The 25,284-nt window shown below is 39.9% G+C and overlaps 2 protein-coding genes across 2 annotated transcripts in view; one reads left to right on the top strand and one right to left on the bottom strand.

The window, feature by feature from the left end:
* The window catches only part of FAM114A1 (family with sequence similarity 114 member A1), a 66,435-nt gene that overhangs the window by 23,418 nt on the left and 17,733 nt on the right, over positions 1 to 25,284 (top strand). Inside the window, exons 4-8 of the mRNA XM_079152858.1 lie at positions 5,427 to 5,540; positions 5,665 to 5,771; positions 7,904 to 8,038; positions 10,474 to 10,626; positions 22,446 to 22,566. Coding sequence (XP_079008984.1) covers positions 5,427 to 5,540; positions 5,665 to 5,771; positions 7,904 to 8,038; positions 10,474 to 10,626; positions 22,446 to 22,566 — 630 coding nt within the window. The remainder of the gene's footprint in view (positions 1 to 5,426; positions 5,541 to 5,664; positions 5,772 to 7,903; positions 8,039 to 10,473; positions 10,627 to 22,445; positions 22,567 to 25,284) is intronic.
* The window catches only part of TMEM156 (transmembrane protein 156), a 131,438-nt gene continuing 116,792 nt past the window's right edge, over positions 10,639 to 25,284 (bottom strand). Inside the window, exons 6-7 of the transcript XR_013766005.1 lie at positions 21,290 to 21,436; positions 10,639 to 12,320 (exon numbers count right to left, since the gene is read on the bottom strand). The gene's annotated coding sequence lies outside the window, so the exon portion shown is untranslated. The remainder of the gene's footprint in view (positions 12,321 to 21,289; positions 21,437 to 25,284) is intronic.

Here is a 25,284-nt window from a genome sequence, read left to right as displayed (position 1 = left end):
TACCATTAAAAAAAAAAAAAAGTTTTGTGTGCCTTTCTGGACTGTGTTCTGTATGAACTGCTACCTTGGAATTGAGAGGGGCAAGCGAGACCCAGCTTCCATGACATATAGACATCGTATCAGTCCCAGGGCTTTGCAGCATTAATAGTTTATTATCATAGGGCAAAGACACTTATGAAAAACAAATCACTCACAGCAGTAGACAAGCTCTTGAAGACTTATAAATTGCCTGTGGAAAGTAAAGAAAGAAAATAACCACATGTTCAATTGCAATTGATTTCCACTCAGAAACCTCATGTTACCCCCAGGATAATTCCAGTTGCAGACAGGAGTGCAAAACACATAGTCCTTAACAAAACACAGAGCTGTCAGTTGAGCACTAGAAATAGAAGACAAAACTTCTTACAATTGTTGAAAAACTGGAGTCACAATAGTTGGAATGTTTAGAGTTGGCGGGAGAGTAATTTGGAAGATGAACTATTTGCAATGAGCACAGTACCATGGGTTATAAGACCAGAGACCTGGTACTGAGTGCTACTAACTTGTCATCACAAGAGTCTGCCCCTGCCTAGCTACCCCATGCACTTAACCTCTGTGAAACTCAAGTTTTTATTTGGAAAAGTGAGGGTCAGAGAACTTGGGAAATTCTAAGGTCCTTTCCAACTTGTAGAAAATGATGATTCCATATTCTGCAGCTGTGTATAGAAAGAAGCAGACATCTGTAACTACTTCACCATGTGGAAAAATGCAGAAAATTGGTCACCTGCTTCTCTGGTTTTTGTGTGGAACTGGGGATTCAAACCCGGGCCTCTCACATACTAGGCAAGCACTCTCCACTAAGCTATATCTCTAGCTCCTTTTATGTTTTATTTGTGAGACAGGGTCTTGCTAAGTTGCTGAGGCTGGCCGCATCCTCCTGCCTCAGGCTCTCTGGTCATTAGGATCACAGGAGTACACCATAGCACCCAGCTTTCTACTCTGTTTTTGTATATCTTATCTTTTACTTCACACTTTGACCCTAGATTAAAGGAAAATGAGAAAAAGTGGCCATCCCGATATATATATATATGAAATCAAACACTTTTCAGCCAACAGTTCTTTTCAGAGAGGCCTTAACGCTTACATGTGGTTTTCCTGCAGCCACACTATCATCCCATTCTAAGAAGACTTGATCACATGCCTCCTATGCTTTTGGACAAGTTTGTAAAATGCCACAAAAATATTTATTATTCCAGTCAGAAAACAGAGTAGGAAATGTCAGAAGTATAGAAAAATGTAAAAAGAATGTATTTTGATAATTCCAAAATGATGTTGTGACACCCACTAGCTATGATTTCCCACAAGTATCTTATAGACTCTACTTATTCTTAAAATTTATCGCTAAGCTAAGGGTAATAGACCAATAACAAAAATAAAACTCGACAGTGCTAGAACATACAAGTATGCCAAAGTAAAGCCTCTGTAGCACAACAGAGCAGTTTAGTTCCAGAGGCAACCAAAGGCCCAAATGTTTATTTGAAATTCTAGTTTTGATGGTTTTATGAGTCTAAATACCTTATGCAAGAGTACCTGGGCTTTGCAGGGTGGTATATATAGAATATATCTGACCTGTATATTTAGTTTTTTCAAAATTACCATGATTCCCTTTTTCCATCCTCTCCCAAGATGCACAATTTTTTTCCTGCTGCACATTTTAATGAAACCCTTCTACCAGCCCTGTCAAAAATAATGACAGTGTTTATTACAGAGAATGGCAAACTTGTCAAAATGGTACTGCAGTGAGAACACTTCCCTGTGTAAATCACTATCAATAGCACATGGATTCATTTTTGAAGGTGACATTGCTGAGGATGTGGAAATTCTCAAAGATCATTGCTGGAAAAGGTAACCAGATGAATGGATACTTGGAGTTTGTCCACCGCCCTTTGCAATCCATAAATAAGGCGCAGGGGTGGATGAATTTCTGTTGGATGCTAGGCAAGCATTATCAGTCCAGTGGCACTTCCTGTTGACCTTGAACCTAAAGGGATATGAGCATCTGATTACAGAGTGAACTCCCACCATCATAATGGAAAGGGAAGACTTTTCCAGAAGAAGGTTGATTGGCTTCTCTTCTTGCTGCACTGTTGATGGCTTTAGTTGACAATGGCCGCATCAACTCTGTTTTTCTAAACAACTGCTCTTCGCAACTTTTTATAATACCTAGAATTCATTGACAGAAGAGACTGAAATGCAGTCAGTGTTTTTAAAATTGCTTGATTTCTAAAATTCACCCAAAGGGAGTGTAAGTTGGTGCAACTTTCAGAAGTTGTGGCTAGGATGGGCAGGGTTAGAGTAAGGCCAACATCTGTGGAGGTGACCTTTTCATTGCTCGGTTGTCAAGCTATGGTAAGTCTAGCTTGTTTTAGCATGAAACGCTATTTTAGAAAGGAGGAAGCTCCTTGGAAGACCAAAGACCTGATTTCCAAGGAGGTACAGAAATGAGACTAAAATGACATTTAATCAACATAAATGATATATAAAACTTCCTCAGTGTGCCGTAGTGAATACATCTGTGGGTCTAGACTCTGAAGGACCAAGTTGGAATCCTGTACCTGTGACCAACTGGCTTTGGGACCTTGCACAAATGATTTCACCTCAACCAGGTCTCAGTTTTCTTGGTTGCAGAATGGACACAATAATATCCCTCCCCTCAAAGGGTTGTTGAGAAGATTAAAAGAGATGATTACTGTACTGAAAATCCTGAGCACAGAGCCTGGAACATAGTAAGTGCTCAATAAATGTCCATTTCACCTGTCTCTCCCCTCTGATCTCAACCCCTGGGGAGTAGGTGTTACAAGCCTCCTTTCAGAGAAGACATAAAACACTTAGGTTAACTGGCTCACCCACATCAAACAGCTAGTGAACTACAGAATCTGATTCCTCCACGAGACCTCTGATTCCTACATTTGGGTTATTTTCCATGAGGGTAGAAGGGTAAACTAAACATCAGCCAATCGTTTAACATTTACTTTAAAATAATTTATGCAACATTCTTTGCAGTACTCACCTTTTACTGCAATAAGAAAAGGGGTAGAGGATATTCTCCGCCTTAGGCCATGGAATTTAGAGGGACTTTTTTTTTTTTTGAGACTATTTAGGGTTTGTGATAACATGAAGAATTGATCCATGAACTACACCCTACAGGGATCTGTTGTTTTTCTTTTATTGATAGAACCCAATGAATGTCTCTGGAAATTAATTACTCCCCATCAAAAGGTGACAGTGACTCCATATTATTATTTCCTTGCTCTGGGCACTAGATGTCACACTAAGTAAAGTTTTAGAAGTCACTTGTCAAAGTAGGGTGTGGCAAAGTGTCTGAACCTAGCTATGAAAAATTACAGCTTCTACATTAAAAAAAAAGAGCCTAACTTTGCATTTCTAGTAGAATGTAGTAAAGATGTACTTTCACTAACAAAATTTAGAAAAATAATTGCTAATCAGAAAACAGAGTAGCAGCCTATCATCACGTATGTTAGACACACTCCACTTCTATGTACACGTAAATGGTACTTCCTTCCAGAAACAAAGTGATTTCTCTAGAGGCAGCCTATGCACTCATATCTGTGATCATGTGTGTTCAGAGATGGTGAGAAGCTACCTTTCTCGGGAAAAAGAACCAGAGATGACCCTAACATGCGAGGGGTAGAAGGTCAAAGAGAAGATAAGGAGTTCATTAAACCTGAAATGGTCTCAGGGAAGGATGAGGCATTAACCTTTCTTGCTTGGCTTAATCAGAAAAGATGGAGCAGATGGCCGACCTCCTCAAACTCGCTTATTCCTTGACTGTGATTCTCAGAAATCTAGATGAGAATCGTGGGTTGAGATTTGGATGTACATTCTCCTTTTGGAAAATTTATGTGTGTTTCTTTTTCTTTTTTTTTAATGTTAAGGAATAAGGACTCGGTATGTAAATGAATTAAATTGAGTAATATCCTATAACTTAAATGTGTTACTGAAACTTCAAAAAGTTTCCATTGAAATGCTTGGAATTCTCAGATAGGAAGCTTGAATTAATTCAAGTCAGGTTCAACTGTTTATTTTTTCAGTAACTCAGTAATGAGTTTGAACTATGTCTAATGATCTGCTTATGAGCATAGACACATTTTTCCATTTGTAATTAAAGTTACAACGTTTCTTAAATTGGGGGGAGGGGTGTTCTAGGTAATATATAATGGCAGGTGACTTCCACTAGAGATACTTGGTAAATATCAGTGCCACCTTTGTGTTAAGTTTACAGTTGACGAAAACTACTCTGTTGGGTTTGGGACTCATCCATGTCATCCTCTTATCCAGAAGATAGACAACTGATCATTTTAAGTGCTAATTCTGGGTTGTTCTGTTTTCCTCTCAAATCCTCCTGTGACTTGGGACTCTTTTCCCACTTATGAACATTGCTGCTGCCTTGTGTTTTAACAAGCTGAGGTCCCTGGAGAAATCCTTCACTTTCTCCCTGTATGCCAAGGGGGTTGGTGAGCGCTGGATGGGGGCAGCCATGCTGTTTGTCCTTGAAGGACTCAAGCAGCCAGTAGGACCATCAGTAGGCTAGTCATTCCTTCCTCAGGGGTGGGAACTCGCTACAGCTCATCATGAGGCCTCAAGGGGGAAATCACTCCAGAACAAAATTGGGACAAGACTGTCTATCAAGTCAAGGGTTGGAATTTGTTCAGTGCGGATAGGACAGCCAGCTCTGTATTCACCAGTGAATTACTGAATCCTCGCTGAACCAGGATCTTAGAAATATAGGTATTGTCCCTGCTCAGATAGAGTAAAAACTGTGCCTTTCAGCCTGGTTTGGACCATTGCTACCTAAGACAAGTTGTCAGGGCCATTGGTTGGCCTGTGTGGTTTTTCTATTTGGGGATGTCAACTCAAGACCCTTGGCAGTGACACTTTGAAGGAGCATGTTCAGGCTCAGCTGATTTCAGTTCAATCAATATTGAATGCCTTCGATGTATTGGGTCTGCTAGGAATCAAAAAATGAATGACATCTGTCTACCAGAAGGATAAGACCAGCAAGCTATTCATTGGTATGATCTTGAGTTTGGAATCCCAGGCTGAGATCCAGACAGGGTGAGAAGCAAAGTCAGTAACACAGCATCTGAGAGCACTTTACATACACTTTCCTCACTGGCTTCTCACAACAACACACTGAGGAAACTAAGAACAGAGAGCTTCTCCAAGGTCGCTCGTGCAGGCAATGGAGAAGCTGAGCTCCTCTTGGAACCCACATCTGAGGGATTCCAAAGCTCTGCTGTTGACCACTTCGTTGCAATCACAGTGGACACCTATAAAGCTTCAAATAGCTTTGTAAGATCAGCCAGAAGATTTTCAGACCACAGGCATCTCATGTGTCCACAAACCATATTTATATTTTCTGACAGGTCACAGTTTGACAGCAGTCAAAGAAAAAGCAGGGGCTACCCTGAGGATTCACAGTGTCAATTCTGGATGTCCCGAAGGGGCCCAGCCTGAGACTGAGAATGGAGTCCCTGAAGGTGAGTGACATGTTGACTTTGGGCATTTTTTTTGGCGGGAGGTTTTGTTATATTGTGTGCACAGATAGAAGCTCCCCAAGTTCAGAGCAGCCAGATGAACGCTAACAGGATTTTTTCTCTGTAGTTGCAGAAGTGGCTTCAGATCAGGACCATGGGGGCAGCGCCCCCACGTCCCCTTCGTCAGGCTCTCGGGGCATGCTGTCAGCCCTCACCAACGCAGTCCAGAGCACTGTGAGTCCTCAGCAGCTTCCTCTTCTCCCCGTGTCTCCCTTCCTTTGATATTTCCATTCACCAGTGACCTAGATACATCAGAGGAAAGATGGCCCTGCTTGTGACTGTGGATTATGATTTTGTTATGCTTTCTGCTACAGGGTGGGTATAACCTTGGATCCCAATAATAAGGGCGAAATGAAATACAATTTTATGTTTGAAAGAAAGGAGCTGTTTAGCAGGTACCTTTTTCGATCTGATTGAACTGTGTCCTTTCCAACTGCTGCAAGGACAGCCTCTGGTTGGGGGAGAAAGATGCTTTGAGAGAGCTGGGACGACTGTTTTTCCTGGGTGGTGTCTTGCTCTTGACCCTCAATTTTAAAAAATCAAAACCATTTCTTTTTTTTTTAAAGTACCAGTAATGAAACGGCAGTAATAGCCCTGACATATTTCTGAAGTGTTTCCAGATAAATCTGTATCTCTCTTATTAAAGGAAGCTTGTCACTGGCACCAAAACTGATTAGTGAAAAGGAGGGACACCCCACCTGACTGCAGGGTGCTAGCTGCCCTTGGGGTCAGGGAGAAATATCCGTTTTCAACAATCTAGAACCAGGTAGCTAGTTTTTATAGAAATATGGCTCACATCCCACTTGTTCATTCATTCACTCATTCATTTTGAAAAAGGGATGGATGGCCTTCAATATGTACCGGGAGCCCCCTCCTCTGGACACTGGGCATAAGCTGGCTAACAAGAGGGTGCCACCTGTTGCAGGGTGCAGCTCACCAGACAAATACAGTGTACTGCAGGGAGAAGAGGGGGCTGTGGATGAACATAGGAGGGTATCTTACCCAGGCTGTGGGGTCAGAAAATCACTTCTCTCCTCGCTCCTTGACTTCTAGACTGGGCAGGGTGAAGGAGGAACAGCAAGTGTGTTTTAGGAGTCACATAGCAATGCAAGTCAAGCACCCCATGGGAAACTTTGCAAGATTGGGGATGGAGGAAGCTCTTTCAGCAACTGGTATCAGAAAGGAAATTATGGCCTCTCTCAGCCACCATACGGGGTGCTCTAATTGTGCTTCCAGTATTCCCAGCTCCCATTCTCCAACCTTCTTGACCTCTTCCCCCAAGCTCCAGACACCCCCAGCTTGCACTTACTCAGTGTCCCTATGATTTGCCAATATCTCATCATCCTCCCAAGTGTGTGCATTTTTAAATCTGTTTTATTGCATGATTACTGATCAGCCCCCATATCTGAAAACAAAGTCTAAATGTCCAAGATGGAAATGATTAATAAGGTATATTAATTCAGTGAAGTTGAACAATGCTTTTTAAATAATTATGAAGAATGGAAAATGTACATTGATAATAATATTAAAATATGTCATTTTCATGAAAAGTGGGGAAAATACAGATATGCACATTATAATTGTAGTTCCTCAGTTGGAGCATATATACAGAGATGTGTCAAAGAAATGTATACAGTTCTGTTCACTTAAATAATTTATGTCAGTCTTGATTGTTTTAACTTTTTTTTTTTAAAGGAAGACAGTAACTGACAAAGGAATTTTCAGGGTGATAACCATATAATAGAACTGTTTCTAAAGCCAGAAGCACATGCAAATCAACCTGTCTTATTTCATGAATCTACTAATTATAAGTGGTTCATGCTAGTTCCTGAAAGTGTGCAAGAGCCATCTGACACAGCCCGAGGGTCCTGTACTCCAGGGCCCTAGATTAAAGAACTCCCTAAAAAGTTAGGAGTATTTGACATTTTAATAAACTGCTCCAAAAAAACTCTATTACTTGGGTTAATTTTTTTCAAACAAAACAGCAATTAGGTCACCTGTTAATTTTATGTCTTAGATACCTATCTATTCATATGCACACAGCAAATAAAATTAATCCCCAATGTGCTTTGGGTTTTTTCTAAGCATCATTTTTTAATAATACTGCATGCCCTACAAATTATATAACATATGGTTTTCTGAGGAAAAGAAAATAGGATTAAATGGATGATAAATCTGGTGAGAAAAAATGTGGCTTTATATTGATTTTAATATTTGAAGATCGTGCCAGTTACCTAGGAGTTGCTGACTGCTGCAGAACAGCAAAATGTAAAAAATCTAATCTCGTACAATTATGTCATGTGCAGGGCAAAAGTGTCTTAACCAGAGGTCTTGATGCTTTGGAATTCATTGGCAAGAAAACCATGAATGTCCTTGCAGAAAGTGACCCAGGATTCAAGCGGACCAAGACACTCATGGAGAGAACGGTTTCCTTGTCCCAGGTTGGACTACATACTTTTGCAGTTTTTTTCTTCCAGTCAATAAAGTAAATGCATTTTTAAATCTTTTTTAATAGATCATTTAAAGTACATGTTGAAATTCAAATGGCACAAAAAGAGTCAAATGAAAATTGAGTTTCTGATATACCCATTCCCCAGTTGCTAAATTCCTCCAGGGGGGCATGCTATCAGTTATCATATGGATATGTAGAGATGCAGCTATACATAATCATATAGATATATAAATACATGTGTGGATAGATAGACAATTTGCACATACATAGAGACACACATGCTTTCTCAAATGGTAAATACTAATCGCTCTTTTTTTTTTTTCCCGTTGTCAATGGACCTTTATTTTCTTTATTTATTTGTATGTGGTGCTGAGAATTGAACCCAGTGCCTCGCACATGCTAGACAAGTGCTCTACCGCTGAGCTATGACCCCAGCCCCTAATCACACTCTTGTACTCTATTCACTTAATAATTTCTTGAAGCTTATCCCATTTATGCCAATATGTATCCCAGATCTGCCAATTGGTTGCATGACCTTGAATATGTTACTTAGCTCCTGTGTGCCTCCTTTTACTCACGTGCCCTCCAGGGATAACATCAGTACTTACTGATGATATTTTTGTGAAGGTTGAATGCATTAGAGTAGAACTGATACAAACATACGTGGATGTGGATGTGTGCACATACGCCTATAGGTATAATTTTTTTTTTCTCATTAAGATGATGATGTAGGAGGAAATGAGACTAGGTCCAAAAACCAACTCTGGCTTCTCTGGCTATGAAATGAGAACTGGACTAAGTTAGTTTCCCATATGACCATGATTTTTGTACGTTTGTCACAATTTTGATCATATCCGCACGCAGTCTACTGTTAAAAAATAGCACTGCTCATGGAACTGTGTCACCAAGAACCACATTAGCCATCTGCAGGGCTTGTTGTAATTACACAGCTGAATCATTGTGGCAGGTTTGGTTCAGAATATTCTGGAGCAAACCTGAGTATTGCACCTGCAATTTGTATGACTGCTTTAGCCAGGTCACTGTAACACTTTCATCCTCTACCATTTAGACCCATCTCCAATTTTTTTCCAGAAGGAAAAGCAGAACCAGCATTCCTCATCAAGGGAATTATCCTTTAGGCAGCTTTAATTCCACTCCCCACTTCCAAGTGAATTCTGATCACTCCACAGTGATGTTTTCCCTTTACTTTCCATTTAATCTCTTCCTCCCCTTATCCCAAAGCACCCATTTAGTGATGGTAGTTGGTAGAGAAAGGAAGCAATCTGAGAGTCACTCTGCTATTTTATGTTACCACCATCAAGCCCTGAGATCAGTGGGCATTGTTGAGTTTTATTGCAAATATTAAAACTTTCCAATGATGGTTTCATTGGGTGGTTTTAAAAACTGTAAGATTCAGAGACTGTACTAATTTAGTCTGAAAGATAGAGAGGAGAGAGAATTCTTTCTGCAGAATTCTTTCTTGGCTAACAACCTCGGGAACCCAAAGGGGGCATGAGGCTGACTGTTTTATTGGCCCACAGTAAACACCAGGCTCTGTTCTTAGATGATCCGCCCCCTGTGCCCTTCTGGTGTTGACCAGTACGTCGATGGTGCTCTCCACAGATATTAAAGGACCCCATAAACTTAATGCCCCAGTAAACTTAATGAGAAATCCAAAGATGCTTAGAATCAAAGAAGGCAAGTACAGAAAATTGGGAGTGTCTGAAAGACTTGTGTTCATTTTGCTGTCTCTTATTTAAAAACAAAAAAATAACAAGAAAATTTATTGAGGTGGACAGAAATGCAGTTCAGTCTTACTTCTGAAGACCAGCTGAAGCATCTGTATGCTTATTTGTATTTAGTATCTGGTGATGAACACATTATGAGTTTATATTTATTAATTCTTTTCATTGAAGAAGTCAAATAACTTCATACACAAAAGATTCAAAGCAATGTAAGAGAGAAAATCAGATCAGCTTATTTCTGCTTTGAAGTCCGCCTAGGTACAGAATTTGCAATTAATCTTGTCACAAGAGATTAGACTTTCCCACTGTTCTTAAAACTTACTCAATATAGACAATTTGGACATTTTAGAAAATAGAAAAGTTAACCACACATGTAGTAAACACTTCTGGAAACCACTGTGAAGCTTTTGGTGAATGTCTTTCCCATCTCATTCCCAGGCATAGAATTTTTGCTCTGCTTTGCTTTGCTTTGCATATAATGAACATATAAAGTTCAAAATAGAATATTATGTAAAAATTATCAATTCTATCAAAAAAATTTTTAGAAATGCCAAAGTGATCAAAATCGACCCATCCCAGACACAAAAGTCAGCCCTCCTCTCTTTCCCCCCGACATGCCTTACACAGGAAGTGGGGTTCTTTAGCATACATCTGGGCTACAAGCATTGTGTTTCTGCAGATGTTAAGGGAAGCCAAGGAGAAGGAGAAGCAGAGACTGGCGCAGCAGCTCACAGTGGAGAGAACCGCACACTATGGGATGCTGTTTGATGAGTATCAAGGTCTGTCACACCTGGAAGCCCTGGAAATTCTGTCCAATGAAAGCGAAAGCAAGGTACATCCCCACTGATCATTTGAAATAGCATGTTTAGTAGTGTGTTTCTGAAACATGAAGAAACTGGGGAAAGCCATGAAAATACCTTGTGTTTAGAGCCTCATTACCACAGTACTAAGGTTACAAATGCTACACAGCCTGATGAGCCACCCAAACTCCACATTATTTCCTCTGTGTCCTATGCCACACTATTACCCTACCCTGGCCCCAAGAGAGCCAGCACAGTAAATCAGCACTGCCTCTCCTTGTGGTGTGAAGGGTTTTTCTAGAACTTGGCTGTCAGCCTCCTGACCTGCTCCTCCCTTTGGTGACATCATACCCTGTCCAGTGATCCCTTCAGCCCACAACTTCATTCTTTCCCAGTGTAAACAAAGCAGCTAATGTTTCTTGTAGACTGCAGCATTTTAATATATTTTTTTAATGCATGACATTTTATTGATTCAACCATTTTTTTAGACTATCTGGGTCATAAGGGCAGAGTTATCCTACTAGAAATTAAAGATCTATTTGGGAAAAATACAAGACCCTGGGAACTAGCCTTCCCGAGGATCCTGCACATGCTCATTCCCCCACTGTAGCCAAGGGAAACAAAGTAGCAGAAGTCTTCTTTGCTACTTTGGTTTGGTGACTCTTCTTCTTAAGGAGGTGTGTGTGTGTCTTTATTTAGCAAGCTCTTACATGGCACTTACAGTCCCCATTTTAAATACCAGAAAGCTGTTCATTCATTTATTTGTACACGTGTCTCTTTTGTGGAGATCTCAGCCTGATTATTCTAGTGGTTTTCCAGTGGAGGCCACCAGGCAGTACCCTCTAGCCCTCCTGTGAGGGAGGGGCTGTGGGTCATCTGACATTCACGGGGGAGAAGCAGGTCCTCAGACTGGAAGCTGACCTTGGAAGTGAGGTTCAGAATGGAAAAGTCATTTTGACCCTCTAGGCCTGGTCCCCTTGTCTTTAGATTTTTGCGAGTCTGAAACATTTTTTAATGGCCTATCTTGCCCATTCCCCCACCCCACTGCTGACCCCTGTGCTCAGGGTGGAACTCAGGATCTCATGCATGCTGGGCAAGCACTCTGCCACTCAGCTATATTCCCAGCCCTTGAGCCATTCTTGACGCCTGGCTAATCAGGGAAAGACCACTCCTGCCACATAATGAAAAACCAAGAACCGAACAGGATAGGGACACCTCCCCCCGCCCCCCACGCCCTAGATTATAGGGCTCCATGTTACTATCTGTGTTTATTTCCTTTTTTCGCTATCCATGAGCTTCAGTGAAAGTCTTATGGTTAAATCTGTTCAAGGATCATTTTCCAAAAATAGGCGAAATCATGACTCTCATGCTGACACAAAATGAACACATATTAAAGAATTTTTCTAGTTCATTAATTAAATGAGGAAACCGGGCAGATGTTATCACCCCTTCAAGGGAACAGCCAGAGAAGGCCACATTTGCATGGAGCATAGGAATGCTGAAATGAATGTGCAGCTAGACATCAACCTGGTTTCTTCCCAGCAGGGGACATTGTCCCTCCTCTGACAGAATTCATTAGTGAATCTGTAGAGAAGAGTTGATTTGCATTGCCATCAGCTATTCGCGATTTACACAGTTGTAAAATTGCTCCCATAGATTCAGAATCTTGTAATCCAGCAAAGTGTGATCAGAGATGCAATTTTTCATGGAAGCACAAAAATTTTCCCTGCAAAAGCTAAGTCTGGAGTCAGACTTCATGTTATTATAAATCACTGTAACTGAATGATTTTTGAACCCCTTTGCCTCAATTTCCTTATCCATGAAATGGAAATAATAATAAAACCTACCTCATAGGATGATTTAAAGAATTTAATGAAATAATCCAGATGAAGCTAGTAGCAGCACACTGGGTAAACAGTTGAAAAATGCTAACTGCTATTTTAGACTTATACAGGTGTATGTATTCATAATGTTAATGACGTGTTATTTTATATGCAGTCTTATGTTGTGTATAATTGTTATTATTATTAACAAATATTACAGGGAGAGCATGGCCCCACCGTAAAAACAAGCCCTCTTCGGTGGTAGAGAGATTGCATTCTGGCTGCTTCCATCACAGATCTCAGCTATAAACAGCCCTGGCCCCTGGAAAAGAGCCCTAAAGGACTTACACTGCTGGAAAGAGGTTCAGGCCGTGGAGGGCATTAGCTAGCTTTCCACTGCCAGAACAAATTCCCGAGATAATTGACTTATAGGGAAAGGCTTCTAGGGGCTCATGGTTTTAGAGCTCCAGCTCATGATTGGTTGGCCCTGTTACTTTTAGGCCTGCGGTGAGGCAGCACAGCATGGCAAGAGTAGGTGTGGAGCAAAAGCTGGGGGCCAGGAAGCAAAAGAGATAAAGAGGAAGAAGCCAGAATCTCTCAGTCCCCTTCAAGGGCAGTTTCCAGTGACCTAAAGACCCCCACTAGGCCCCACCTCTTAAAGGTTCCACCACCTCCTAACAGCCCAAGATGGGGACCAGTCCTCTAACACATGGGCTTTGGGGGGATATTTCAGATCCCAGCTGTAGCAGAGGTGTACACTTTCTCTGTTTGCACATTTCTTTCACAAGTTCTGATCTCTTTCCCCAGCTTGGAAATTTGTGTTTGTGTGTGTGTGTGTGTGTGTGTGTGTGTGTGTGTGATATTAATAGTAAGGAATTTGGTTTTTACTTATTTATTCTCTTGCTTAGTCATAATAGTTATTGGGTGCTATAATAAATAGTCCTAAAAATATATGAGTGAAAAGCAGAAGTTATTTTTCACTTCTATGTCAGTCAGGATCAGGGGTGCCTGGTCAGCAAGCCCCTTTCCTGCACTCAGGGATTCAGGACACAGGGTTAGTTCATCTTGTGACTTGGCTAGACCCAGCCTTCAGGCCTCCATAAAGAACACAAATATGGCAAATGAAAATACAGGATACTGTTTTTCTGAGATCTGTTTTATAGCATGGTGACTCTGGTGAAAATAATGTGTGTGTGTGTTTCAAGAATGCAAAAGGAAGGGCTGGGGATATAGCTCAGTTGGTAGAGTGCTTGCCTTGCAAGCACAAGGCCCTAGGTTCAATCCTCAGCACCGCAAAAAAAAAAAAAAAAAAAAAAAAGAATGCAAAAGGAGTAGACTTTGAATGTTCTCATCACAAAAATAAGTATCTGAGGCAATGGATATGTTCCTTAACCTGAGAATCACTCCACAGTATATCCATACATCCAAACATCAAAATGTTGCACTGCCAGGCACAGTGATGCTCGCCTATAATCCCAGCGGCTCTGGAGACTGAGACATGAGGATTGTGAGTTCAAAGCCAGCCTCAGCAAAAGTGACGTACTAAACAACTCAGTGAGACCCTGTCTCTAAATAAAATATAAAACTGGGGACGTGGCTCAGTGGTCAAATGCCCCTGAGTTCAATCCCCAGTATCCCCCCGCCAAAAAAAAGCATTGTACCCATAAACATGCAATTATTTGTTATTATTTTGTTGTTTTTTAATTTTTTATTTGTTATACATGACAGTAGAATGTATTTTCATACAAATGGAGCATAACTTCTCATTCCTTTGACTGTGCGTGGTGCTGAGTCACACCAGTAGTGTAATCATACATGTATATAGGGTAATAATGTTTGTCTTATTCTACTGTCCTTCACATCCCCACCGCCCTGCCTCTTCCCCTCTGCATAATCCAGAGTTCCTTCATTCTTATGTACACACCACTATGGATCAGCATCCACTTATCAGAGAAAATATTTGGCCTTTGGTTTTGGGGATTGGCTTATTTCACTTAGCATAATATTCTCTAGTTCCATCCGTTTACCTGCAAATGCCATAATTTCATTCTTCTTTAAAGCTGAGTAATATTCCATCGTTTATATGTAAATTTTATTTATCCATTCATCTGTTGAAAGGCATCAGTATAGTTCCATAGTTTAGCTATTGTGAATTGAGCTACTATAAACATTGACGTGGCTGTGTCACTGTAGTATGCTGATTTTAAGTCCTTTTGGTATAAACAGAGGAGTGGGATAGCTGGGTCAAATGGTGGTTTCATTCCAAGTGTTCTTAGGAATCTCCATACTGCTTTCCAAAGTGGTTGCACCAATCTGCAGTCCTACCAATAATGCATGAGTGTACCTTTTTCCCCACATCCTCACCAACACTTATTATTGCTTGTATTCTTGATAATTACCATTCTGACTGGAGTGAGATGAAATCTTAGATTAGTTTTGATTTGCATTTCTCTAATTGCAAGAGAAGATGAACATTTTTTCATGTTTGTTGATCAGTTGTAGTTCTTCTTCTGTGAAGTGTCTGTTCAGTTCCTTAGCCCATTTATTGATTGGGTTATTTATTTTTTGGTGTTAAGTTTTTTGAGTGCTTTATATATCCTGGAGATTAGTGCTCTGTCTGAAATGCATGCAGTAAAGATTTTCTCCCAATCTGAAGGCTCTCTTTTCACATTATTGATTGTTTCCTTTGCTGAGATGAAGCTTTTTAGTTTGAATCCATCCCATTTATTGATTCATAATTTTACTTCTTATGCTTTAGGAGTCTTGTTAAGGAAGTCAGGTCCTAAGCCAACATAATGAAGATTTGGGCCTACTTTTTCTTCTGTTAGGTACAGGGTCTCTGTTCTAGTGCCTAGGTCTTTGATCCACTTTGAGTTGATTTTTGTGCAGGGGGAGAGATAGAGGTTTAATTTCATTTTGTTACATATGGATTTCCAGTTTTCCCAGCACCATTTGTTGAAGAGGCTATCTTTTCTCCAATGTATGTTTTTGGCACCTTTGTCTAGTGTGAGATAGCCATATTTATGTGGGTTTGTCTCTGTGTCTTCTATTCTGTACCATAGGTCTACAGTCTATTTTGGTGCTAATATTATGCCATTTTTATTATTATTGCTCTGTAGTATAGTTTAAGTTCTGGTATTGCAATGCCTCCTGTTCATGGTGTACTATCTTTTAAATATATTTTTGTATGTGATTTGCCAGAATTTTTCTGAGAATTTTTGCATCTACGTTCATGAGGGATATTGGTCTGAAGTTTTCTTTCTTTGACATGTCTTTGTCTGCTTTTGTTATAAGGGTGATACTAGCCTCATAGAATGAGTTTGTAAGGGTTACCTCCTTTTCTATTTCATGGAATAATTTGGGGAGTATTAGTGTTAATTCTTCTTTGAAGGTCTTGTAGAACTCAGCTGAGAATCCTTTAGGTCCCAGGATTTTTGATTCATAGACTTTTGATGGCATCTTCTGTTTCATTGCTTGAAATTGATCTGTTTAAATTGTGCATGTCCTCTTGCTTCAGTTTGTGTAGATCATGTCTCTAGAAATTTGTCAATGTCTTCGAGATTTTCTATTTTATTTGAGAATAAATTTTTAAAATAATTTCTAATTATCTTCTGTATTTCAGTAGTGTCCATCATGATATTTCCTTTTTCATCATGGATTTTAGTAATTTGAGTTTTCACTTTTCACTTTGTTAGTGTGGCTAAAAGTTTATCAATTTTATTTATTTTTTCAAAGAACCAACTTTTTGCTTTGTCAATTTTTTTAGTTGTTTCTTTTATTTCGACTTCATTGATTTCAGCTCTGATTTTAATTATTTCCTCTCTTTGACATTTTTGATGTTGATTTGTTTTTTTCCTAGGGCTTTGAGATGTAATGTTAGGTCATTTATTTGTTGACTTTTTATAATTTTAGTATATGAGCTCAATGCAACAAACTTTCCTCTTAGCACTGCCTTCATGGTGTCCCAGAGACTTTGATATGTTGTATCAGTGTTCTCATTTGCCCTTAAGTATTTTTTTATTTCCTCCCTGATTTCTTATTGTATCCATTCATCATTCAATAGCATGCTATTTAGTTTCCAGGTGTTGGAATAGCTTCTATTTTTTATTTTATTGTTGTTTTCTAGTTTCATTCTGTTATGATCTGACAGAATGCAGGGTAGTATTTCTACTTTTTTGTATTTGCTGAGAGTTGCTTTGTGGCATAACATATGGTCTGTTTTAGAGAAGGATCCATGTGCTGCTGAGAAGAAAGCATATTTGCTCGATGATGGATGAAATACTCTATATATGTCTGTAAAGTCTAAATCTTTGATTATATTATTTAATTTTATAGTTTCTTTGTTTGGAAGTTCTATCCAGTGGTGATAGAGGTGCATTAAAGTCACCTAGTATTATTTTGTTGTGGTCTGTTTGATTCTTGAAATTGAGAAGGGTTTATTTGATGTATGTAGATGCTCCAATGTTTGGGGCATATATATTTACTATTGTTATGTCTTGTTGATGTATGATTCCCTTAAGTGATATGAAATATCCTTCTTTGTCCCTTCTGACTAACTTTGGTTTGAAGTTCACTTTATCTAATATGAGGATGGAAACCCCTGCTTGTTTATGCAGTCCATGCGAGTGGTATGTTTTTTCCCAACCTTTCACCTTCAGTCTATGGATGTCTTTTCCCAGGAGGTGAATCTCTTGAAGATAGCATATTTTTGGATCTTTTTAAAAAATCCAATCTACTAGTCTACATCTTTTGATTGATGAGTTTAGGCCATTAACATTCAAGGTTATTATTGAGATGTGATTTGTATTCTCGGTCATTTTGGTTTATTTTGGTTTTTACTTGATTTAGTTTCTCCTTTGATTCACTTTTCCTTCAGTGTACCTCCCTTTGCTCATTTTCATTGTTTTGGGTTTTTTGTTTTTTGTTTTTTTAATTTCCTCCTCAAGGAATATTTTGCTCAAAATGCTCTGTAGTGCAGGCTTTCTAGTTGTGAATTCTTTTAACTTCTGTTTATCATGGAAGGTTTTTATTTCATCTTCAAATCTGAAGCTTAATTTTGCTGGACATAAAATTCTTATTTGGCATCCATTTTCTTTCAGAGCTTGATATATGTTATTTCAGGACCTCCTGGTGTTGAGGGTCTGGGTTGAGAAATCAGCTGAAATCAAAGTTGGTTTCCCCCTGTATGTAATTTGATTTTGTTTTTCTCTTACAGCCTTTAAAATTCTATCCTTATTCTATATGTTAGTCATTCTTATTATAATGTGCCTTGATGTGGGTCTGCTGTAATTTTGTACATTTGGGGTCCTGTAAGCCTCTTGTAGTTGATTTTCCATTTCACTCTTTAGATTTGGGAAGTTTTCTGATATTATGTCATTGAAAATATTGTACATTCCTTTGATTTGTATCTCCATGCCTTTGTCTATTCCAATAAATCTTAAATTTGGTCTTTTCATATTATTCCATATTTCTTGGAAGTTCTGTTCATGGTTTCTTACCATCTTCTCTGTGTGGTCAACTTTATTTTCAAGAGTATATATTTGTCTTCATTTTCTGAGGTTCTGTCTTCCAAGTTGTCTAGTCTGTTGGTGATGCCTTTCCTTTGTACTTTTAATTTGGTTTATTGTTTCCTTCATTTTGAGGATTTCTGCTTGATTCCTTTTTATGATCTCTGCCTTTTTATTGAAGTGATCTTTCACTTCCTGTATTTTCTGTCCTATACCATCTTTTATTTCAAAGATCAATCTAACTATGTATTTTATAAACTTCTCTGACATTTCTTCTACTGTGTTGTCTGTAGATTCTATTGATGGAACATCTTGGTTTGTTTGAGGTGCTTTGTTCCCTTGTTTTTTTCTTGTTGTTTGTGTGTCTTCTCATCTAGTGGTATGGATCTGAGGCAGTACAGATTCTACCCTATAGTCTTATAGTGTCCCTGAAGTGTTCCAGTGTGTTACCTTTAAGGGGGAGGCCAACATTAACAGCACCCAGTGCAAAGAATATACAGCCAAAAACCAAATAGCTGCTTTTAAGGCAGTTAAAAGTTTTGTCACAATAAACAGAAACGAAGTGTTCAATTATTGTCTACAATATAAACAGTAAGTTTGTTAAAAGGGTTTACCATTTCAAATGCTGGACAGTGAGGGAACAGAAGTAGTGTAAGATGTGATATTTATGAGGGAGAGGAAGAGAAGCTAGAGGTAAAATTTTATAGTAAGAGCGAGGGAGGAATTAATAGAGGTGGGCTGTTAGTATGAGGGAAGTGAGAAAGAGAATCTAGGGAGAAAGGGAGGTGAGAGAAAATATATATACTGATTTTTTTAAAAAAGTAAAAATATAAGAATACACAACAAAATTGTAATATACTATTCAGACATCCCATACCTCAATAAATTGATATATGAAAAATATTTGGATTCAAAGATGGTAGAGGTATGAGAGAGGGCAAAATAAAAATAAAAAAGCAAAGTGTCAATGGAAAAATTGAACGATTGCTTCCGTTGGCTTTCAAAAACTTTCTCAGCTTCCCTTCGCTGATAGGTGAGAATGTCTGAAGTTTGATGGTAGCTCCAGTCCAGTGGGTCCTGGACGATTGGGTGGGTAAGCCAATAGGAAGATGCCCTCACACCTCTTACAGTCTCCCCACCCATTGTAGCCGGCCCCTTCTGTCCCTGCACACTCCAGGATTCACTGAGTTGGAGAGAGCCCAGTTTTCTCCAGTTTCTTCAACCTGTGCTCTCCCCAGGAAATTGCCCCTAGTCTCTGCTTTTCCACAGGCTTGCCAGACCCAGACTGGCCCGTGCAGACCCAGCTGCATTCTGATGGATCTGGGCTTCAGCTTCCCCAGGCCCTATCTTGCTGCAGTCCCAAGATTTCCATGCCCTGGGGTGGGGTTGTGGCTCAGTGACAGAGCACTGCCTAGCAGGTGTGAGGCACTGGGTTCAATTCTCAGCACCGCATATAAATAAATAAAGGTCTATTGTCAGCTAAAAACAAATTTAAAAAAAAATTTAACAAAAGGTCTCAATGCCCTTTCAACTTGCAGAGACCACTAGGGATGAGCTCACACAAAGGAGCAACCCTGCAAAGAGGCAGCCAGATGGCAGCCATTAGCACACTGAGCAGAAAGAATCTTAGGTGCAACCAGACCTGCAGGTACCCCAATATGGCTCCAGTCCCTGGCCTGTGTCCCCAGACCAAGGTGGCTGCGCCCCAAGATGGCAGCGGTAGTGGCAGCAAATGGGCAGGCCCTGGCCAGTGTCCTAAGATGGCGGCAGCCACGTGTAACCAAACCTGCGGGTACTGTGACAATGGACTTCCAGACAACAGCAGGCAGTAGGTGATCTGCTGGCGGACTGCAGGCTAACAGCGGATGGATGTTGGGTGGTGGGTGATGGGCAGGTAAGAGGCAAGCAAACAGGCAAACAGTGGATGATAGGTGACGGTCAGCGAGCGATCTGTGCTCAAAAAGCAGGCCTTATGCTGGCAGTGGGTGGCGATCACTGCAGACGAAGGGGGGGGGGGGGCGGTAAACCGCAGGGGATCCATGGGCAACAGTGACTGCCTCGCAGGATTTCCTCTGCTTGAATCTTGGGTCACCAATTATTTGTTACTTAAAAACCAAATTAAATTAAATTTTAAAAATAAATAGAAAAGTGGCTAGGGGCATAGCTCATTGGTAGAATGCTTCCCAGCATGTACCAGGCCCTGGGTTGAATTTCCCTGCACAACAAAAATAAATAAATAATAAATAGGGGAAAAAACACAAAATGACTAGTTAAATTTTTTACTTTTGATAAATAATGATTTTTTTAAAATATATAAATATGTCCCTTGAACTATTTGGGAGACACCCACTTAACCTTAAGAAAATATTCATTATTTATCTGAAATTCAAATTTGTCTAAGTATCCTATGTTTTATCTGGCAATCTTACACATGCTAAAGATTTAAAAGTTAAAGAACTTTTGAAATGAACTGTTAAAAAAATAAATTCTGTCCTCCTGCCTTGACACCATGACCTGAAAGGCTGGATTCTCATTTAGAAATCTCAGATTCCTCAAATTCCCACACCACCCTCCAGCCTGACCCTCATATGAAAATATAAGGAATCATTTTCATTAACATCTGACTAGATTTATTCTAGGACAGCCACAGGCATGACAATGTGATGTGTGATAAATGTTAAAAATGAATAATTTTTGTCAGCATTATACTCACTGTTAAAAATAGTAAACAAAAAAAATCTTCAAAATATCACTACACATTTGTTCTCAAAGTAGAGATTTATAAGACATACAGTCTGCTCTCGTATCCTGGACAGAACTTAACACAGGGCCAAGCATACAGTCAGCATTCCGCAGAGCTACTGAGGAGCACATGGTTGCTTATTATTTATTATTGGACTAACCCAGAGGTTCAATGCATATCAGCATGGTGTGATGGAATGCCCTAGGAGGGAAAAGTGTGCATATGGGAGCTGAAATGAAGGTGCTGAGGAAGTCAGGGCAAGAAAGATAGGCCAGGAGCTGTCCAGCAGGGTGTGTTTGCTTCTCGCTGTTGAACTCCTGTCGGTTTTGGTTGATGACTTCCCGCAGAGCTTCCTCCCAGAGCCTTAGGCAGGTTGTATCACTCATAAAAATATGCATTAGCCCAGTGCAGTGTTGCACGCCTGTAATCCCAGCAACTGGGGAGGCTGAGGCAGGAGGATCACAAGTTCAAAGCCAGCCTCAGCAACTTAGTGAGGCCCTAAGCAACTGAGCAAAACCTGTTTCAAAGTAAAACATAAAAATGGTTGGGGATGTGGCTCAATGGTTAAGTGCCCCTGGGTTCAATCCCTGGTAAAAAAAAAAAAAAAAAAGACATGCATTACCTTTAGGAAAATGGAGTCCTGGCATCCTGGATGCCTAACTCTCTCTTATCCTGATGTGCTAACCTAATTCTGGGATGAATATTAAAACATTTTCCAAAAAGGCTCATCGCTCCTCTGCTGGCACTTCCTCCAGAACAGGAGTGTGACCTGAAGAATGAAAAAATGAAAACCTCACTACTTTACAGTCATACTTCATTTTTAATATGGTGTTCCTGCCCTTGACCCTTTTGGAAATTGGAATTAATCAGAGGATGGCTGACCATCTGTACACACAAATTTTAAGCACATACAGAGGACAGTTCCAGAAGGGGGTTCTGAAGACAGCGAGCAGGGGTGGCATCAGTGCCAGCGTCGCGTCCTCTGTGCAGTCCTCCTGGAACCACCTCTTACCTCCTAAAGGCATAGCGACTGCTCTCTCCTTGACCCCACCGTGCTCTTCACTCAGTCTGCCATGGCCATTGCTGGTTGACCTGGGCCTCCCTCCTCTACACTGCCAGATCTCAGAGAAGAAAAATGGGTCTGGGGCATTTTTTGTAAATTCAGCATAATAGCTCATGTCTAGCAAGTGTACATGTGGATGTTTATTACACTGATTTGTTTACATATGTATATGTGTATGCATGTATACATAATTTATTGAGCACCACTCTAAGTATTTTAAGCACATTACTTCATTTAACCTTCAAAACAACCTCTTCAAGTAGGTAGAATTAGCCCTTATTTCACAGATAAGGAAGCTGAGGCATAAAAAGGTTAAATAAATTACTCATAGTCACATAATTCATAAGTGAGCAGCTGATATCTGAGCCCAGCCTTGAGGCCAAAGTGTGTTTTTAACCATTATCAAAGAAGAGCTGCCACCACTGTTTATTTAGTACCTACTATGTGCACTTGTGCAATGTGTTTTATATTCATTATCTTATTTACCACACAAAGGATCACAATGAAGTGTGGATCTTGTTTTATGGAAAATGAGGTCCAGAGAGTTTTTGTAACATGCCCAAAGTTGCAGATAATAGGCAGTAAAGCCAACGTTCTACCCAGAATTACCTCCCATACCATAGATGACCTTGGGAAAACTGGGAACAGCTGTATGTAAATGTTATTAATGAGAAAGAAAGATGACAGTTATATTGACCTATTTCTTGTTTTTCAGGTTCAGTCATTTTTAGTATCACTGGATGGAGAGAAGCTGGAACTCTTAAAAAATGACCTAATTTCCATTAAAGACATCTTTGCAGCCAAAGAATTAGAGAATGAAGAGAATCAAGAACAAGGTAAAGGAAAATTAATTAAATAGCAAAACAAACTATCAGCATAATCCTTAGGAGACTGCTGTTAATACACACAGCCTTTGAACAGGGTGAGTTATTTAAGTTATTCAAGTGCTCCTCCTCTGCTTCTGGAATTCACTGTACATCTGCTCTGGCTATGGGATCTGGTCACATTGATTTGTAATAGGAACTCCTGTTCTTTCTCAGGCGTCCTGCACAATTCTGGCACATCACAGGCACACAGTAAGTGCATGTGGTTGAATGAACCAGAGTGCAGTGTGCTGGGCCCCCATGACCAGAGTTTATGTACCACCTTCTAATTCCATCTGCACATGGAAGTTGTCCAAAATGATTAATGCTGGTGGTGAGGAGTCTTACTGTGGATTTCTTTGCATATTTTTCTTATTCCTTTTAATTCCTATGTGTAGGAGTTGGGATGTATTTTTAGTGTTCCACACTCTACCTAAAAAGTACAGTTCTGGGTTGGGGTTCTAGCTCAGTGGTAGAGCGTTTGCCTAGCGTGTGTGAGACCCTGGGTTCAATTCCCAGCATGGGGGGAGGGGAGAGACATTTCTGAAAAAGACTGTACCATTTTCCCACAGTGCACCAGGGCATGATGTGTCTGTCAGGTTGAGAATCACTAGAGTGACCCAGGTGTGTATTTCCTGATCATCTTCCAGCCAGATAGTGACTTCACCCCTAAGGAGACCAGAACCTATCTTATGAGAAACAGGCTTACTTAAGAGGGGAAAAGAGATTCTCCTAGTTGGACCTGCTTGGGCTGTGGATGTAGCTAAGTGGTTGAGTGCTTGCCCAGAATGTGCAATGCCAAGGGTTCAATCCTTAGTAGCTTAAAATAAAAAAGTTGGATATGCCTAATGATTACTTTGGATTGTCCATTTGGAAGAAGAATAGAGTAAAACATTTGCTCTGCACCTGGAGAGTGATTCCTTTTCATATCGTCACCTGTGCTGGAAAGCAGAGCAACCACAGACACAAGGTGGCTTCTCCTGGGGCTATCTGAAAGGCCCAGCTGGAAACATCTTTAAAATTTTCTTGCCATATGGTCTTAGATAAGTGATATAACCTTTCTGAAACTCAGTCTCTTCACCTGTACTATGGAAACAGTGATACATATTTCCAGGGTTATGGTAAGGATCAAATTACATACTATATGTAAAAATTAGATGGTTGGGTAATAATGTTTTTGAGCATCTGTATATTTCTACAAAAAAAAATGAGCTAGGTACAGTGGTGCACACCTGTAATCCCAGCAACTCAAGAGTCTGAGGCAGGAGGATCACAAGTTAAGGCCAGCCTCAGCAACTTAGGCCCTAAGCAACTAAGTGAGACCCTGTCTCTAAATAAAATACAAAAAAGGGCTGGGAATGTTGCTCAGTGGTTAAGTGCCCCCTGGGTTCAATGCCCCCAGTACCAAAGAAAAAGAAAATGTTACTATGGATGATGCGTTCCTTTTTTCGTGTAAATTGAGATTTTTAAAATATCACTCTCTCTCACACACACACACACACACACACACACACACACACACACACACGGAAGTACTATAAACAGCATGCTTTCAAACATGGTAGATTTGTCTCTCCTAAAGTGATAAAAACCCTATTATCTCCTGTAATGTATCCATTTTTCCCAAAGGGCATCTCCAGATTATCAAAACACTATTAATTTTAATTAAGTTAATTTAATAAATAAATGCCATTCAAACATTTAATGAAGCACTGGAAGAAAAAGAAAGGAGGCATTGTCATTAAATCAGCCCTATTACGACAGAGTGTCACAACTCCGAGAAAGACTATGGGATTACCCAAAAGCTACAGAGAGGAATGTTATCAGTTGGGGGTGAGCAGAAAATCAGGGAGCAAAATTCTGGAAGCAGCCAGAACATTTTCATCATTTTTTTTTCTTATAAGCATACATATTCCTAAAAGCCTCTTAACAACTAAATAATTTATTCGGGAGTCTCAGAAAGTGTAATAAAGTATCATTTGTAGATTAATATCAGGCTCCTGTGCATTTAATAATGTTAGCTGATGATTTGCGTGTTTGTCTTTCCAGCAGATGTAATTTTATCACACTGCCATGGGTCTCTAATTTAGTGTACCTTGGCTATGAGAAGATTTTAAACAACCATTTTCTATGTTAATTGAGTTAGGGAAGATCTTCCCTGCCATTTGTAGGGACCAAGAGTTTGCAATAATGCAGAGTCTTTGTTGATATACTGTCATCTCTTTTTATCTATTTCCAGTTTACTCTGTGATTTTTTTCTTAAAATACTTGCTAAGTTATTGGTGTATATTTTACAAAATTAATGCACATTTAAAAGGACGAGCTACCCAAAGCACTTGTGTTCTATTTTAGTGCCAATTCCTGCCAAATACATTCAATCTCCCCTGTGTATATCTAGTATCATGTCACTATTGGTTTACATAGAATCTCCATGTTCACAAATCACTTCCACATTCATTGTAGAATGGGGTCTAAAGAGGAGAGGGGCAGTTTTTATTATCCTCAGGTTACATAGAAGGAAATGGAAAGTGGTGAAGTATTCTGTGGTTCCAGTCCGCACAGACACTACCTATAGGAGCTGGGGCGGAACCCACACGTTGTGAGCCCTGCAGCACTGCCTTATGCACAATGAGAAGGACCAGGCAGCTTGGAGATGGCACCTGTCCTTGCTGCCCAGGTGTGAGTCCGATA

This window comes from Sciurus vulgaris, assembly GCF_902686455.1.
Source record: "Sciurus vulgaris genome assembly, chromosome: 9".
NCBI classification, from domain to species: domain Eukaryota; kingdom Metazoa; phylum Chordata; class Mammalia; order Rodentia; family Sciuridae; genus Sciurus; species Sciurus vulgaris.
The sequence above is the reverse complement of the archived record's forward strand: the minus strand, read 5'-3'. Positions and strand labels throughout refer to the sequence as shown.